This window comes from Myiozetetes cayanensis, unplaced genomic scaffold (assembly GCF_022539395.1).
Source record: "Myiozetetes cayanensis isolate MyiCay16 unplaced genomic scaffold, myiCay2020 scf10, whole genome shotgun sequence".
Taxonomy (NCBI): Eukaryota; Metazoa; Chordata; class Aves; order Passeriformes; family Tyrannidae; genus Myiozetetes; species Myiozetetes cayanensis.
This window is the reverse complement of record NW_026086605.1, coordinates 35,880,168-35,899,082: the sequence shown is the minus strand read 5'-3', so window position 1 is coordinate 35,899,082 and position 18,915 is coordinate 35,880,168. Positions and strand designations below refer to the sequence as shown.

At 44.5% G+C, this 18,915-nt stretch overlaps 1 protein-coding gene across 7 annotated transcripts in view; it reads right to left on the bottom strand.

The window, feature by feature from the left end:
* PCDH15 (protocadherin related 15) overlaps positions 1–18,915 on the bottom strand; it is a 460,568-nt gene that overhangs the window by 12,844 nt on the left and 428,809 nt on the right. For 6 of the 7 annotated variants that reach the window (XM_050305502.1, XM_050305496.1, XM_050305499.1 and 3 more), the window contains 4 exons: positions 17,127–17,215; positions 11,193–11,369; positions 7,612–7,830; positions 4,810–4,920 (listed from right to left, as the gene is read on the bottom strand). In XM_050305502.1, coding sequence (XP_050161459.1) covers positions 4,810–4,920; positions 7,612–7,830; positions 11,193–11,369; positions 17,127–17,215 — 596 coding nt within the window. Of the gene's footprint in view, positions 1–1,927; positions 2,486–4,809; positions 4,921–7,611; positions 7,831–11,192; positions 11,370–17,126; positions 17,216–18,915 lie in introns of those variants that run through there. The other variant, XM_050305501.1, reaches the window with a different exon arrangement.

Sequence of the window (18,915 nt, the reverse complement as noted above, 5' to 3'; positions counted from 1 at the left end):
CCGTGTGCCTCCTGGTCAGGTGGGTGGGCACCGTCCACGCCCGGTGACCGCCCCCCAGGGGGGCCTCTCGCAGGACCAGTCTCGAAGGAGAAAGGGTATCAAGAGCATCGTTCCTTTTCCGTGGAAACCCGGCAGCAGCGGGGCTCTGAGGGAGGCCCTCCACGTACAGCGGGTTCTGAGTGGTTAGTGGGTTCTCATCAGACAAAAAGGTAATGTTACTTGAGGATTTGGGGAGGTTATTGTTCAGTGATCCATTGATATTGGACTGCTTGTGAGCCTCAATGGCACGGGAAGCAAAGCTGCTTATAACTCTCTGACGGTCTCCTTCTTCTAAGACTGACTTTGACTTTTTTCCCCTGCTTTGTTGGAAATGGTAGAGAAGAAAAAGACTTGAAAGAAAAGAAGATAATCACATGTGAGGAAACATGCATGGACACAGATACTTATGAGAGAGATTAAAAAAAAAGAACTTGTGATATGAATCAGAGCCATTCAATCACTTCTAGCAAACTACTGCTACCCAACAGAGAGAGCACATTCACTGGGATACTGGGCAAGACATTTACTTTTGCATCTTCTTTAAGGGGGAAGGAAGAGAAATTAAAACAAGTTCGCTGCTTGTTTTAATTTAGAGTTGCTCAGCTATTCGCTAAGTCCAAAAATAAGTTGACCTCTTGTTAAAAAAAAAAACAAAACCAAAACCCTCTTAGGTTTCCAAATTATCAGTCAGTGTTGGACCCCATCTCCCCAGAGACACTAAACATCACAGAAGTATCCACGGGTGTATGAATTCCATCTCTTCACCACGTTACACCCAAAGAAGAGCCCCTGCAGGTGGGTTACCTCGAATTTCTACACCAAGAGCAGGAGGCCTCCCCACTTTCTGGACTTCATCTCTCACCTCCCCGTGCCTCCTCATTAACCACTTTTCTCCAATATTTTCCATACCACAAACTTCTGAGCAGATTTTAAAAGAAACAGCATTTTAAAATCGGTATCTCCAAACTGCCTGCTAGAAAAGTACCCCGGGAGCCCTATTTTAAACACTGTTCACCTCAGGCTGAAACCAAATTTATCTTCCCCTCAACCTGTGAGAAATTTAAGATTTGGGTCTGTATCAGACAGAACTACAATCAAACCCCTTATTCAACTTCAAGAGGACACCTACTCCAAAAAAGATGATGTGAATGTTGGAAGATGAAGTTCTGGGCCTCCTGGTCACACTGTTCCACTGGTTTTGGTGGTGGTGTTTCATGTCTCAGAAAAGAGAACTAAACCTAAATTAATGGAAAATTAACCTCTGGGGGTTAAATACTCCCTGGCAAAACTGGAAGAGAAGTTTAAATAAGTAGACACTGGATAGGGCTTAATTAAGAGATATTTAGTTTCCTCTAAGTTATTTGATATGTAAAAGTCCCCTGAAAGCCTGTATTTAGTAATGAAACACATTTGGTTCTTAAATTTTGGTTCCTGTTTTCAGTGGGGGATCACCCAGATAGAGAATCCCCAGCTCCCTAATGGTCCCAGGGACCAAAGAAGGACAGGAATCCTTGCACAGAGTACAGGGATCACACTCCCACGTCCAAATAACACTCAGTGAAGCTCCATGAAGGGCTGTATCAGTGAATAAATCCTCCCCAACCACTGCAGTTTGCCAAAATTCAGTGTGCCTAAGGCTTGTCTCTGGGCAGAACAGAACTGTATGAAAAATAATTAACTTCATGCTAATCACTGAATCCCAGAATGGTTTGGGTGGGAAGGGACCTGAAAGCTCATCCCATCCCACCCCCTGCCCTGTGCAGGGACACCTTCCACCAGCCCAGGATGATCCAGCCTGGCCTTGGACACTTCCAGGGATCCAGGGGCAGCCCCAACTTCTCTGGGCACCCTGTGCCAGGGCCTGCCCACCCTCACAGGGAACAATTCCTTCCCAATATCCTATCCAAACCCACCCTCCCTCAGTGGGAAGCCATTCCCTGTGTCCTGTCCCTCCATCCCTTGTCAATGGTCTCTCTCCATCTTTCCTCTTGGCCCCTTCAGGCCCTGGGAGGCCACAGCTGGGTCACCCCAAAGCTTCTCCTCTCCAGCTGAACAATCCCAGCTGTCCCAGCCTTTCCTCCCAGCAGAGCTGCTCCATCTCTGATCCTCTTGGTGCCTCCTCTGGACTCTCTCACAGCTCCCTGTCCTTGCTGTGCTGTTCCCAGAGCCCATAAACGAATCCATTATCCTAAAGCAGCCAGCTGTGAGGGGGTTCCAGCACTGCCCATCTACCCAGAGGCCAGAGAAAGGAGTGATTGTGAACTTGAAGGGACCCTCCAGTAGAAGGCTCATGCAGGTGACACAACCTTTTTGCTACTGGAATGGATTATTTCAAAAGCTCCTCAGCTCCCTCCTGGCTCCACAGGACGCCTCTCAGGGCTGAGGTGACCTCCTTCTGTTCCTGGATTATTTTTATGCAGCTCAGGCTGAAGCACATCCCTGTAAACTGAAAGACACGTCCCAGCCTCGCATGGAATTGTAAATAACAGACAAAAAAGGCTTTGCCTGCATCCAGCCGTAAGTCCATGAACTCAAAGCAAACCTCTGGGCCTTCACTCAGTGTTTTGGGTTTGTTTTTTCATGGTTTTTTGTTTGTTTGTTTGTTTTTAAGGTAGCTTTCCTTTGGCTTTAGAAATAATACCATTCAAGTTCAGCAATCACCCTTGCTCTCTCTACTTCCAAGAAGAGGGATAAAAGCAGTACAGAAATACTGAAGCTTTGCAGTAAATGTCTTTCCTGATCAATGGACAAATAAAATATGAGTTTCAGCTCGCAAGGTTGAATGGGAATCACTGAGAGGAAAATTAACTAGTGTGTCTACCAGCTACAAATATTAGGACAATGAAATAAGCTTACTTACTGATGCCTATGTATCCAAAGACAGAGAAAAATGAAAATTATGAGACAAGGCAGATTTAAAACTAAAGAGCTTAGTTCCATTTCATTTGCTACAAACACCAAAGAAAGAAAACAAGACACGAGGCAGCACTGCAAATGAAAGATGACTGCCTTGGGACAATTAAGGACAGGGAATTTGGGGCTAAAATTCATGCAAAATGTTAATCAAAGGGATTTCCCAAATAATAATTTCCTAAGTCATACATGCACCCTGAAATCAAATATTTGACAGAGCAAAATAAAACCGTAATTATATTTATTGAAGTGTGTTCTTTCCTTTAAAATCCTGTGAGTTTTCAGTTACCTTCTAAGGATTTTTACTGGTTGATGTTTAGTCATTTCCTCAGCACGATGGATATACCTTAGCTGCGTGCAAAGACATCTGAGAGAAAATATTCCAACTACAGCCCCCTTTTTTTGGTGCAATAAAATCAATTTTTTGTCAAAATTAGCATAAATCTCAGCCTCAGAGTCAACACTGCATATTTGTGAACGGGCCCTCTATGCTGCAGTACTAAACATAAAAAAACATAAAAAACCCCTTTGCAGATAAACCCCCGGCAAAACAAGGCCTTTTCTGGGTTTAGCATCGGGTATTTGGCAATACATCTTGAATTTCAAGAGAAATTTAGTTTAATGCAAAATAATAAAAAAAAAAAAGAAAAAAAAATAGGGGGAATTTTACCCAGCAGGCACCTCAGTGCAAAAGTACAGATGTGGTTCACAAACACATGCCAAAATCACTGTATTCCACAGCTGAACATCCATTTTCCCTCCCTTCCTGCCCAAGGGTAGCACTTGTCAAAGGCAAAAGGCTCGGGAGGGAATGCAGCAATCAGGAGAAGCTATTCCTGCTCCCAGGAATTTTTATTCCTCTCTTCACCCAGAAAACCTCAAGCCCTGGAATGATTCCCCGAGCGCAGACTGTCTGGCCAAGAGTTACAGCTCTGTCACGCCCCTGGAGCCTTTGATAAACTCAATCTCAGCAGCTGGAAAATTCCAACTGTCTGAGCAAAACAAATAACGATGGAAAACGGAGCAATCCTCGCTTCCCTGCCTGCCTCCAAACATCACTCAGCATCCCCTGGACTTTTCAGATCAGCAGAGGTGAGGAAGTGTGGCAAAGCTCACCAACAAACCCCTCCCAGTATGGGACAAATAATAATTGGCTATTCACCCCCTCTGGAATATTTTCACACTGGGAGTCAAATTGTTGTTGGAGTCCATCAACTTCAGGTTTCCAGAAGCATGAAAAGGTAGGCAGCCTCGCCATATTATTATTTTATGAGCATGTAATAGATAAGAGATGCATTCATAGACCTGCCAGTGGTTTCTCTTCTCTGAGAGCTCCTTTAATTTCAATATTTAAACAGCTTTAAGTTTAGAGCAAAATAAAGGAAAAAAAACCCCAAAAGCAACACACTTTACCCAACAGAGGATTTCTTACTGTGGGAAATGGGGACTTGGGGGCAGCAATTTTCAGTGTTCTGTCATTTCACATGTGTGCAGTTAATTAATGAATTTATAAGTAATGTATTTTATTGGATGTGTTTAGTCAACAGCTTTAGAAAACGGGGAGGGCTGGATTTGCCAATGCTCCCAGGCCCTACAGGAAGATTAAATGGCTTTTCCTCTCCTCACAGGGCCATCCTATGCCTTTTCTGGATCTTGGAGAACCCCAAGCAGGCACGAGGAAAAGCCTTTTGGACACAGAGTGCACAAAGCCAGATCAGAGAATCCCAGGATCCCCCACTGGTTTGGGTTGGGGGACCTTAAAGCTCACCCAGTTCCCTCCCCCTGCCATGGGCAGGGGCAGGGACACCTTCCACTAGCCCAGGCTGGATTGATTGGTGGATCTCAAGGAATACTCACATGGTGCTGTCTCCAAGCTCTTCGTAGAGGTTGTTGGCAGCAGCACTGGCCGGTTTCCCTGCTGGCAAAGCCATCTGGATCCTGGCAGTCTTGGCACACTCAGCCTGTCTCCTTGGGGAGCAACAGAGAGAAGAAAGACTCATCAGAAATGCTCCCCACCCCGGCAGAAAGCCAAACTGGAAAGTCTTCCATGTTTTTTTCTGCAGTTCATAAACATCCCTGAGTATTTGCTTCACCAAAACCATAACGTTTTCCTGGCTTGTTCAGCTCTGTTGTTCTGTTTTGGTGGAATCCCAGAGCTCCCCCAGACAGGAATAAAATCCAGGATGAATTTAAAATCCCAGGATGGTTTGGGTGGGAAGGGACTCTAAAGATCATCCCATTCTACCCCCTTCCACCAGCCCAGGTTGCTCCAAGCCCCGTCCAACCTGGCCTTGGACACTTCCAGGGATCCAGGGGCAGCTTCTCTGGGCAACCTGTGCCAGGGCCTGCCCACCCTCCCAGTGGAGGATTCCTTCCCAGTATCCCATCTGAATCTCCTCTTTTTGGCTTGAAGCCATTCCCCTTGTCCACCTTCAACTCCTTTTTCCCAGGGGAGTTTTGGCTGGGAAATGTCCGTTTCAATTAAAAGTTTTCCTGAAAGAAACGTTTGTTTTGTTTTTGCCTTCCTCCGTTCAGGAACTCCACGCATATGGGGATATTTTCCTTTTTCCCTGCAGGAAACAACAATAAGCCCAATCCCCCATATCCTTAATGCAATAATAAATCACGCACAAATAAATCACTTTTAAACTCCTCGTACCAAGGGTTCAGGAGCAAGCTGGAGCACAGGAATCAACTCTTACAGAAGGCTAAAAATATACATTTAATATATCTAAACACTAAAGCCTGGCAGGCTGTCAGCATTCCTATGCAAGCTGGTAGAAATGAAGCTGGAAATAAGTACTTACTCTTTGAATCTGTTTTGTTATGCAAAAAAAAAAAAAAGAGATAAAAAGGCAGGTTAAATGAATTCTGTTTCCAACAACTGTCTCAAACAGTGAATTTAACAGGAGTAATAACCTAGAGGCTACTTAATTAGTCCATAGATCAAATTACAGGATTAATGACATGTTTAAAGGATCCTAATTTCCAGAGCTGAAGAGTGTTCTGCTGCTATTTTTGTTGCCCTTGAAACAATTCTGCAGTCAGCAGAAACAGGAATTCCAGCAGGGAAAAGCTGCTTTTGGGCTTATGGAAAACAGCTCCCTGCCACATTCCCACAGGGAACAGAATAAGGCATGGAAAAAATAGTGTTTCTCGTGTTATTTCTTTAACAGGTGCATTTTTATACCTGTTTTTAATAGAACAGAATAGAATAACTGTATTTTATAAAACATAGATGATGATGATGATTATTATAATATTTACCAGCCTCTCCATTTTAACACATTTCAAGAATGGTCTAGAAAACATTTCCAGTAGTGAAGGAGCATTACTTATTCTTATTTAGAAGGTACCATTCATTTGTGATCAGTGTTAGTAAATCATGTATTATTTAGAAGTACCTTCCAGGGTTGTACTGGATTATTTCAAAGGCATAATTTTCAGCTTTATTACAAGAGAAATATTTCAGGAAAAATCCTGAAACTCCTTTTGAAAAGGAGAAAAAAAAGGCTGTAATGCAAAAACAAAGCAGAAGGCTCGGGACAGTTTTGGTGCCTCTATTAACACTAAAATTCCTTTTATTTTCTTTGGCACTTTTCAGTGATGCATTTCTCATAAAAATACAGTTTATTCACACTGGGTTGCTATAAATTTGGCTCCAGGTCTGACTTGCAGACAGCAAAAATGGGCTTTTTTTTTGATGAAATGAAGTTGGGCAGATTCCTTAAAGCTCTTAAAAGAGATGGATGATGTTTTGATAATCTAACAGATGCCAGGGAAAAGCAGTGCTCTTCGATTTCTTCAGCAAACAGGCAGTTCAGGTAACAGCAGCCAACTAATTGGAGGTCGAACCTGAATTTTTTGAGGAACTTTGGGATAAGCAGGGAAGCTTGGGAATGCACTGCCATCACAAACTATTCCAAACTCCTTTAAAGGGTCTTTTTCAGTGACCCAAATGGTTTGGAGAAACTGATATGTGAATATAATAATTAATAATAAAGCCATTAATAAATGGCTCCAAGTATCTCTGAGTAGAATCTTTAATTAAAGACTAAATCTATGATTAAATATATATATTAATCCAGGAATTGATCTACCCCTTAGTCCAAATGCATTGATTTGAAATATGAGTGGGCCCAAAAAAGCTTAGCTGGGAGCTCCTTGCTGGTGATGTTGATCCTTTAATTAGTTTATCAGCCAATTAATTAAACCTCTTCAGGTTTAACTAAGGGGTGAGTTAATATAAGAGGTGAGCTAAAATTAATATAAAGTTAATGCAAGAGGTGAGTGAAAATACCAAGAAGGTTCTCTCCGCTGCCTTGGACAGAAATGGCACAAAAAACATCCTCCAGGAAATTTACAACTTACCATTAAGAAGCTGGGTGAAAAATGTAAAACTGTGATTATTTTGGGCGGAAAACAGTATGTATATTAAAATAATTTATAAATATTATTTTAAAATAATATAAATATTAGGGACAGTATTTATAAATATTACAAATACATTAAGAGTATAAATACATTAATATTATAAATATTTTAGAATTTCATTTTTAAAAATAACTATATAATTTAAAATTAAAAAAAAAAAAAAAAGGAATATTTTCACTTTATCTGCAGTTGCTGGGGCTGGGAGGTGAGGAGGGGGTTACTCACTGCTTGTAGCTGACCATGACGATGAGGATGGCGGGCAGGCAGCACAGGATGATGATGACGGCCAGGGCCAGCAGGGCGCCCTCGGTGTAGCCCACGGCCTGCGCCTGCTTCTTCACGTTGGCCACCACGTCCGGCGTGCGGATCTCCAGGATGCGCCCGCCCTGCCCCAGGTAGGGCTGGAAGTCCTTGTTGATGTCCAGCAGTTTGCCGTCCAGGAACCTTCGGCGGCGCAAGAACGAGCGCGGTCAGGAGCGGGAAGGGTGTTTGGGTGGCCGTGGTGGGGTTGATGACCCTGGGCTGACACAGCCTGGGCTGTACACGTGCCAATTCCTCCTGATCCCTGGGATAACTCCAGCGTACCTCACACCAGGACACGGCTTAAGCACCGAAAGGGAGGGGTGAGCTGAAGCTCATCCTGATTTCTAGGGGCTCAGAGTGGCACTGCTTTGTGCTCTTCCCTGCTCTGTTACAGAGGATCCACCAGCCCTTCCTGAACACATCCCACTCCGGCCTAAAGATCCGCTTGATCTTGCCCAGGCCGTGGTGGATTCCCCATCCTTGGTTCAAAAACCACGTGCATGTGGCACCTGGGGACACGAGTGGCCTTGGCAGTGCTGGGGGAACGGTTGGACTTGATGACCTTGGAGGTCTTTTCCAACCTTAATGATTCTATTTTATGGGATTCATTCACCACTGGGATTGCTGCTGCTCTAAAAGCAGGAGGACTTTCCCCAGCTTTGCAGGGAAATCCTTTGGCTGGCGGGACAAAAAAATACATCAGGCAAGGCTTTAACTTCCAAAGGAAGAGAAAAATCCTTGGATCGCTCTGGAAGTGAGGACTGAGCGTCTCACAAGCTGCCCAGCTAAAAAGACCAAAGCAGGAGGCACTATTAGGATGCAGGATCCTTATGGCTCAGAGCTACAGCAGGACCCCCACCTGCACAGTGGTTCTCCTGGGGAAAAATGATGTGTCAAAAAAAAAAAACCCCAAAACATTGAAGATCAAATGAAAAACAGCAGCTAAAAAAATATTCTGAAAGGATTTCTGCACATAAACTCCAAACGTCTGAAGACAGTCTGAAATACTCTGAAATAGCTTGATTTCCTTAACCTGATCATCAGACAGAAATAACCCTCCTCAAAAACCATTTCTTAATGGCAGTTAATTTCTTAAAATCAGCTTGGTCTCTAATTCATTTACTCAGAAACCCTCACAGCATTGTTTGCCCCTTGATTTCTTCCACAAAAAATGCTCGTGGTGCTTGAGGAAAAGAAATAAATCCCTTTTCAAGCCTAAAGGACGGTTCAGGAGGCATAAAGTGAGCTCAAACGGAGCCTCACTCTTCTGCTGCACACTAGATGTCACTGGTGCACGCCACACGTCCTTTGAGCGGGCAGAAGCATCCCAGCAGGACAGCATTAAATCTCGGGATGGTTTCAACCGTCTCTCCATTAGAATTCCCTCAGCATTTTCTTGACAAGCCCTATTTTAACAGGTTGTAACTCAGGCGTGAGCGGTCGCTCCGTGATGGAGCCCGGCACGTCGTGCAGGAGATTCGGGCAGGGTAAGCAGTTTATTTGTGATGGTGGACGTCTCCCACTTAATATACGCAGGAGAAATCTGCTGCTTTCAACTGGCTTTTATGCTCCAATAAATCAAACCCTCTTTCCTCCAAAAAGGCAGAAAAGGAGGCTGATCATTTCAGTTTGGAAAATTATCTCTAAGTGGCCTTAAGAGTCTTTCAGGGGTTTGTGGTAGAGGGAGGAAATAGCAAAGCACAGTTACTATTCAGGCCCATTTTTTGGGTGCAATCAAGACAGATTTAGGAGCAGGATCACAGTAGAGTGTTCCCAAAAAAAAACATTCCAGGCATCTTCCAAAACACAATCACTTTGTAAACTGTGCTAAAATCCCAGCTGGCAGAACTCATGTGCTAACTCTGTGCTGTTGGTACAGTTCTCTCCTCTGGATACACCATGGGATTGCTGAACACTTGGAAAATAACTCAGGCAAATTTATATTCCTTCCTGCCAATTCCATTTTTAAAACAGGAGGCTCCATTTCTTTAGGACTCTCTCACCTTCCTCCCATCATCTCCAGTTTATTCAATGATCCTTTCTCCAACTGATCTCTTTTCTGGCAGATCCAGAGCAGATTCCTGCCTGGTAGAAGGATGGTTGTGCCTCATGGATTCCCACAGTCCTGGGACTGTGGCAGCAAGAACACTGAGCCCTCCTTGCAAAATCAATCCTCCAGGAAAATGCTCACAGGAGGGATTTCTTTGTAGATTTGGGTACATCCCTGAGCTGGGGCAAATCCCTGGAGAGTCACCCACTGGCTGGGAAAACTTGGTAATTCCAGCTGTCAAGCTACAAAGCTCTCCCTCCTTAATCCAGGGAGCTGACACCTACTCACCTCTATCCTAAAGCCAGGAAAGCATTCCCTGGGATTTTGATGATTTAAATATTTAAAAGCTTTTGAAGACAGGAAAAAAAAAAACCACCAAAAAATGGAGTGTGCAGGCACATGGAGCATTTTAATGAGGTTGCTCCTCAGCTGATCCTTCACACTTGAAAATCTGATTTTTAACCTATCTTAGCTCTCTTCTGCTCTGGGTATTTCACTGGACACATGAATGTTCCTAAAAGACATTCCTGTATTTTCAAAGGGCCCCAAAAGGAAGAGGGACATTTTTTTTTTCTGACTGTGAACAGAGTCTGCATCAGAAAAAAGTTTATTTTTTCATGGCATTCAATAATGTCCTCTTGACCTCGAGCATTTCTAAAGGGATCCCACTTCAGCCACTCTGAACTGGCTATGACTGGAACAAAACACACATCTCCAGGGATTTCTAAAGTGTCAGAGTGGAAAAGCAATGTTAAAGAGGGGATCAGGAGACAGTCTGGATGCAAGGCAGCGAGATCCATTTTATTGAGACTCGTTTGGGGGAGTGGGTTGGGCTGAAAAAGGAGAACTGCAAGCAGATTCACTGGCACTTTTCTTTGCAGATTAATGATAATGGTTATCTGTCTATCACGGATTTCTGCTGGCTTCCTGAATTTTCACTTCTGCTCTTGAATAAAACCGGGAATAGAAAATTTTATATCAACTCACAAAATGTTTGCATCCCTATTTCAAAAAGTTATGCTGGAAGACTGGAGAGGCTTCAGAGACAACTTGGAGAGATTAAAAGAATTAAAACACAGCCCAGAGTGCAGAGGGCAAGTAACTTCTCAGGAATAAAAATCTGGAGGACGATGTGATCATAAGCCTAGATCTTGGTGGGACACAGAAATTAAAAGCACCAGTTGGATCCTTCAGTTATAATAAAACTATAAAACTATGACTGAACCTACAGAAATCAAAAGAAATTTAAAAAAAAAAAAAAAGGGAAAAAGACTAAATCATGGGATGATTTAGCTGGTGAAGTGGTAAATCCCCAAGCTACGGAGGGTAAGGCCAGGCAGCAACCGCTTCCAGAGATTTTCCTGCTCCTGTCATGCTGAACCACCTCCCACCAGACCCACAGGCTTCCAGGAGGCCCCGGGAGCAGAGGAGGAGCAAGAAAGGAGACACTCACTTGAACAGTTCGTTCCTCATGATGGCCCTGTTGGTCTGCGGGTCGATGGCGTAGACCATGAGGTCGGACTTGGTGTAATCCTCCTGGGAGAACCCGTCCCCAAACCTCCGCGCCCCGATGGACTCCACCACCACCGTCGCCCCGGGGATCTGGTCCTGGATGTAGCGTTCCAAAATGCTGGGGGGAGATGGAGGCAGAGCTGCAGGGACAGCCCCAGCCCGCAGGCTGAGGGGGGTGGTGACCTTCAGAGCACTCTCTGAACGGAACCCCTGCTCAGCAGAACCTCGGAAATGCTGAACTCCCGGGAAAAGCTCGGCAGGGTTTGGAGAGGCCATCAGGAAGAGCACCCTTAAGCCGAGCTCTTTGTATTTACGGCCTCGGCTGAGTTTTAAAGGGCTCATGGGAAACACCACCCATATTTCACACAAAGCCTCCCTGCCATCCCTTTATGAAGCTGTACCACTTCAGCACTTCCATTCCACCCTGACGCAGTAAATTTTCCCCCACAGAAACAACCACTCCGACGACTTTAAACTGGGTATTTCATCTGTCCCTCCAACGTTTCAGGTGCTGCAACACCTGCAAGTTTTACTGGCAGGAGAAAATTGGAATATCAGGCTGACGTGGGCAAAAAATGGAATAAAATAAACTGCAGCAGGAGTTCTACAAGGAGAAGAAATAAAAAAAAGGCCAGTAGAACTCAGCAGCAGCTCTGCCCAAAATCACAACAGCATAACAATAACAACACTCACACTTGCTGGACACATGAATGAGGTTTCCAAACTGGGGCCAAGAAGGGTTCCCTCACTCAAAGCCAGTTTCACAAACAAAGGCATAAAAGCAAATATCATCAACACTGGACACACGGGCAAAGAGGTACGGAGACATAAACCAGAGAATTTGGAAGTGTCAGTGCTCCATCTAAACTCCTGGGAGTTATAAGAAAACATACCATTTCCTGGACTAATTTATGTGATCAGAATATCAAATCCAAAAGCAGTAGCTGAGCTGGGAGGCCAAAGCAAGGGGAGCAGGGGGAACATGCTGCCTGATGGAGGCATCAGGATCAGGGATGCATTAGGGTGTGGAGGGAGACACATCTCTCAAAATAGGACACCAGTGACATTAAGAAGTCACTTGTTTTACACAAAACCTTTTGCAGCTGCTGAGGTTACATTTAGTTGCTGTTTTTTTTTTTTTTTTCCTGACACAAGATTTCCAAGGTAACGCTGTCAAGGCAGCATCACCAGCTCCTGATTTTTCAAGACCATCTCTCCTCTCTGTGTGGAAATTTAGCCTGCCCTTAAAACAGCAGCTTTCCTATAGGATTTTGAAAAATCCAAGTCTGTCAGAGCCTAGCAGTGAATATATACTGTTGGTGCAGAGAAAATAGAGATACAGATTGGCTGCCACGCTGCTGGTTGACTGGTGTCCTCTAAACAAGCACTCCTGTTGTTTGCAGATATGGTAAACTCTACTTATCTCTGCTTCTGGAACACTCTTCACTGGCAGCCAAGGTGATAACCTGTCACAGACACCTCAGGAACAATAATTCTCCCAGGTAAAACTTGACAGGACAAATCTGGGATATGCAGATTATCATGTAAAAAAAAGAAAAAAAAGCCCCAGCAAACACTGTGAGAATGGAAATGGCTGAGAGAAACCAAAGTCCTCAGAAGGGCGTTGTGCAAAAGGATTTACCTCCCTAATTACCATACAAGCATCTTCTCTGGCTGCAGCAAGGGGATGTTTTTCACAGAATCCCGGGATCACTGAGGTTGGAAAAGCCCTCCCAGCCCGTGGATTCCCCCTGTGCCCGATGCCCTCCTTGTCCCCAAGCCCAGAGCACTGACACCACTTTCTGCCTATGAGAAACAGGCACGTTGCAGGCACTGGCTTTAACTGACGTTGCAAGAAACACCCAAAGTACAGCAGAATGACAGGAATATTCAATCTGAAACACACAAATTGCATGTTTAGGTTAAAATAAGTAATAAAAATGCACCGAAGACTGAAAAGCAGCAATTAAAGAATTCGCTTAAAAATAGGGCAGTTCCCTGCAGAGTTGTTTGAAAAGTCATTCAGCTGAACTTGTGATGCTGAAAAACTCTTTAGGGTTTGAAAACTCTGCTTGCTTGTAGTGCTACTCACAAGAACCAAGTTGTGAGGTGCCTACTTTGAAGTAACAGCAGCACTGGCAGTTCTGCTGTACTGATCAGCAGAAGGCAAATTAAAAGTAGTCTGTCTTCTGTTAATGGTAATTAACATCCTCCCAACAGGGTGTAGTGAGAGATGGAACCAGCAAACAAAAAGGGGACAAGCCTTCCCTGCTGCTCCCTTTTAGCTCCACAGACAAAATGGGATGAGCAAAGCACCTCCCTGTGCATCTCCATTCCCACCACTCCCCCACTTCCCAGCAGTGACACCAGGGAAAGGAAATGAAGGGCACTCAGACTCCCACTGTCACTGAGGACACCACGTGGCCCGAAGTACCTGGAAAATCATTTTTAGATGTCAAAGAAACGGAAAGGCAAAATAATACAGGTATTTATTACAGGTATTTTAGTTGGCTGAGCTGTCCCTTGGCTGGTGGCATTCTGCTTCATAAAGAATCCCAGAATGGTTTGAACTGGAAGGGACCTGAAAGATCATCCTGTTCTACCCCCTGCCACGGGCAGGGACACCTCTCACTATCTGAGATTACTCCAAGTCCCATCCAACCTGGCCTTGGACACTTCCAGGGATCCAGGGGCAGCCACAGCTTCTCTGGGCACCCTGTGCCAGGGCCTGCCCACCCTCCCAGGGAAGGATTCCTTCCCAATATCCCATCTAAGTTGTTTAGTAATTTGACAGCCTCTTACGTTTCTGGAGCACATAAAATAGTTTAAGAAATTAAAAAAAAACCCAACCCCAAAACGTTCTTCCTTTCAGGACTCAGATAACTGGTACCATAGACTTGGAGTCAGTAGTGTTGAAGACTCGAGATCATGCATCCTTTCTGGCTGAAATTCCACCTCCCAAACATAACTTAGTTAAATAATAAATGATAAACTTGTACGTTCCAAGCATTTGAAAAGGCGAATTTGGCAACAACGCAGGGATGGGAGCTCTGCCTGTCCACAGCAGCGTGGACCTTTCAAGTGCTCTCGTTAACTCCCCCACTTTGCTCCACGTCAGCCAAATTCCGGCTCTGTGATTCTCGCAAGGTTAATAATTGACAAGTAACCAGCTGGATTTTCAGCTGCACTTCCCCAAGGAGACAAGGACCCATTCCAGCCCCTCCCATAGCAGTTAGTGACAGATTTGGGGGGGTGCACCTGAGCTCCCCAATGCCTTAGCACAGCGTACAAAGAGCACAGGAAGGCTCTACTCTTTCTCTGGCCCCTGGGGTTTATTTCAAGCCCAAGAACAGCCCTTCTTTATAAAAACAGCCTTTCACAAAGATGATTTCTAGTTTTCTGTCACACACAAGGCCTGTGTCTGGCAGGAAGGAGCAGCACTGAGCCAATTTCCTCTGCATAAAATAACATCCACAATATTTAGGAAACAACCCAGAGCCAATCTCTTTACATCCACTTATCCTAATCCTGTGAAAGAATAGGATCATGAATTGTTAAGGCTGAAAAAGACCTTTAAGATCCAAGTCCAACCATCAACCCAGCACCACCACCAGCATACTGGATTGCACACTGCAAAGGAAATTTGCCTTCTAACATACTATTTATTTGATCTAATTGAATCTATTTAATCAACTTAAATCAATTCTTTGATTATCTAATCTACTTCTCTCCTGATTTGGCAATTTAATTTAGGATGAAACGATACAGTGCAAGCAAGTGACAGAGGAAAAAGGAAGGGGAGGTGGAATGAAGGGCCAGGAGCAAAATGACCCCAAAATGTCCCTGTCGGGGAGTGCTGAGGCAAAGAGCAAAGCAGCTCTAGCAGGACCTGGGACTCAAGAGCATCTCCTGAAGGGGAGGAAACCAAATGCTGGCCGTGGCCAGTGCTGAAGGACAAGCTCACTGCCACCAGCCCAACAGAGAAAAGGTCCAGCCACCTGTAATTAGACTTAATTCGGTAATTACACAGCAAAGATCCTAAAGCAAGCAACGGAACAGAACTTCTCCTATGGGAAAACTGAGGAGTCTCAGTGATTTATGCCCTGCAACTGCATCCAGCAGCTGAGACATGCTAATTTTCTACCACTTCATGCACTGTGGAGAAGGAAAAAAAACCCCACAACTGCAGGGAAAGCATCCCCGTTCAGAAGCACTTCCCTGGAGAAGGACCGTGTGTTCCAGCTCCCAGACATAAAATTTACCATCTCATATGCTATGATCAGACATAAAATTATATACTATGCACGATGTACATGTGATGTATATTGGGCACTATAATTTACAGCGATATTTATTGCTGTAATATATAACATAATATCTCTTTTAAGTGCACCACAGTTTCTCTGCATCAAAGCAGAGCTCCTGTGAGGGATGATGGCAGTCAGTTTTATATACCCAAACCATTAAGTCAGCAGCTTCACTGTGCATATTCCAAAACACTCCCTCAGTGATCACTCCAAGGATCTGCACTTGAGTTTACATTTGGATTTCCAGGGAAAAACCTGTCTGGTCACTTCCACACCATGTTAAAGGGTTCTTGTCTGGGCAGGGACCCAGCCCTGAGCAGAGAGGGGCTGGAGTCTCCTCCCTGGGGATATCCCAGAGCTGTCTGGACACACTCCTGTGCTGTGTGCTCTGGGCTGGCCCTGCTGGAGCAGGGAGGTGGCACCAGATCCCACTGTGGTCCCTTCCAGCCTGGCTTATTCTATGACTGTATTTCATCAAAGCACCCATTTTAAGCCACCTCACTATTCCATTACAGAGGAAATGACGTGACATCTCTAGATGAGAGCACAGAGGAATTTACTCCACAAAACACTGTGAAGGTAAAGACTCCCCAGGCTGATTCTGAGAACTCAAAACCTGGCCAGGATTTTTTTTTTTAGCCTTTGTTTTCATTAAAAAAACTCAGTTCCCTGTGAAATACAGAATCATGCAATGGTTCAGGTTGGAAATGATCTCTGAGGTCACCAGGTCCAACTGTCAGCCCAGAACCATGTTCACCACCGAACCATGTCCCCAGGTGCCACATCCACATGTTTCCAGAACAGCTCCAGGGATGGACCTGCCCTGGGCAGCCCATTCCAATCCTTAACCACCCCTTCTGCGAAGAAATGGTTCCTCCAATCCAACCTAAACCTTCCCTGGCACAACTTGAGGCCATTTCCTCTCATCCTGTCCCTTGTTACCTGAGAGAAGAGACCAACCCTCACCTCATCAGAACCTCCTTTCAGGAAGTCATTCCTAGTTCTGGGAAATGGGATCCATGTGAATGAAGCCTGAACAACTTCATTAGTGCTTCTGATGTTAGGAGAGGGGAACACGTCCTAAATCTCCAGGAGCAAATCCATCAGTACTTTTTCCTGGTCCAGGGGAGCTGTGAGCCATTCACTGCTTTTCCAACGAGGGATTGCATCATCAATCCCAAGGTATTTCAAAATCCATGGAGAATTAAAGGTACTACAACAGTCAGGATGGACCAGACCTGTGGAAATCTGACAAGTGCCTCTCATCACTGATTAAAGGGACAGAAGAGTACAAAGATCATTTATAAACTATTTCCTACAGTATTTTCTACCCTACATGGTCCAATCCACGGGTTTAAGACCCCAAGCACGCAAAACTGTGTTTGTCTCCCAAAAAGAAGCCAGAAGTGCAGGTCTGGCTCCTGGAAGCTGATGATGCTGTGGTGCCCGAGTGCTGTTCCTGGACCAAAAGGATTTTGGCTGGTCTCAAATATTTCAGCACTCCCTGCTGGACCTAACCCCAAACCCAGCGAACTGTCTGATATTTGCAGAGGAAATAAATGTCTTACCCTATGAGCTGATCTTTGTTTTGCTCCACCAGGGTGGGAGGAACATTGGAGACGATGACTTGCATATCCAGCTGATTGACCACAGACACCTGGAAAGAAAGAGGGAAATTCAGCAGGCACTGCTCATGGGGCACAGCATCCTCCCCCCACAAAAAGAATGGAATCACTACTTCCCTGCCTCCACAGCCATGCACAGATCTCTCCTTTTAATTCCAAACAGGGGAGCTGGGAAATCTCTCAAACTGCCATTGCAGCTCTGCATCAGAATTAAGAGATCTTTAAGGTGGGAAATGCAAAACCTGTTCTTCATAGTTTAGTCTTTACTCCCAGAACCACAGACCTCCCAGGGGCCGTATCCAAAATTACTCCTGAGCATTCTGATGCCAGGAAAATCCTGCCCTGGGGACATGCAGCGTGCACCAAGGTAAATGGAAATACAGGATTAATTCAACAAAATCAATGACACTTTGTTAGAAAATCACGAAGGAAATTGTTTGCTTACTTCAAAGTTATCAGTGAAAGTTTTTATTTTAATCTCCCATTGCTTTAGCCTCTCCCTCTGTACATCATAAAACTGTTCATAACTGTGTATATTTTACAGTTGAACTCTTTCCTTAAAAAAAAAAAAGAAGGAAAAATGCCTCTAATCCACTCAATACTCGTGTGCTTTGTTGAAATAAAATTAAATTCCAGTTTTCCACCAAAGCACAGACTGAGCTCAGAAGAAAAGCTCTGGAATTGGCATTTTCTCCTACAAAAACAGCGCCACTCCTGAGTTTCCCAACGTCAGGCTGGACGGTCAGTGTGCAAAAGGGACGCTGAGCTGTGTCCTCCTCCATCCTGGAGAGGATTCTGCAGGAAAATTTGGAAGAGTAGGCCAATGTGAAGCCTGATAAATTTAAAAATCAAGAATTAAGTTGATTCTAGAGGAAATAAAACGACCCCTGATTTTCAAAAGAGGAGCCTGGGCCCTGCAATCACCGCAGCAGAAAAGCCACAATACCCTTCCACATCAAACACTGATTCACCAGCTTTGAAGCTTCAGTCAACTCCAAACATTTCAATGTTCTTGAAATGTCATCAGAGGCCCTGATCAGGCTTCTGTGTAAGAAGAACAGAATTATAATGAACTCCAAATAGAATTTAGACTGAAATCACGCAGCAGAACTCTAACAGAACGATCGGTTTAATAGAATTAATGACATTAGCCAACTCAACAACCACTGTGCTCCACGTGCTGAGGGCTGCATGAAGGCAACGCTGCAGACAAAGGCAGCAGTTCTTTTCACATTGCAGGAGTCACAATTATCACCACTTGTTCACGCACAAAACCACGGATAAACACATTCATGACAAGCTACGGGAAACCAGGGGTGTTGGACAAAAAAAATCAAGCAAAATTGGAGGTTTCTATAGGAAACTTGCTTATTCTCCACATTTGTAAAGGCAGGGAAAGCATAAAATTGTTGATAAGCACTAGCCTGTGAGTGATATCCCTTTGATCCCAAGATTCATCCATTAGGCAGTTCCCAATTTTTAAACCAGGGCAGAGCCTACAAAGAGTGTGGATCATTGCAGGGCACCAGATTTTTGGCACCAGACGTTGGCATGTCCCAGTTTTCAGTGGGATGGTGTTGATCTCGAGCTGTATCTATCTCCAGCCACTCCATGCCTTGCTCAAAGACAGCGAGTGCGCTGCCCATCACTCACCCAGACAACCCACAGGGACCTCTATAAATTAATGAGACATCCTTCACTTTCTAATTTCAATGTCGATACCTTCTGGCTC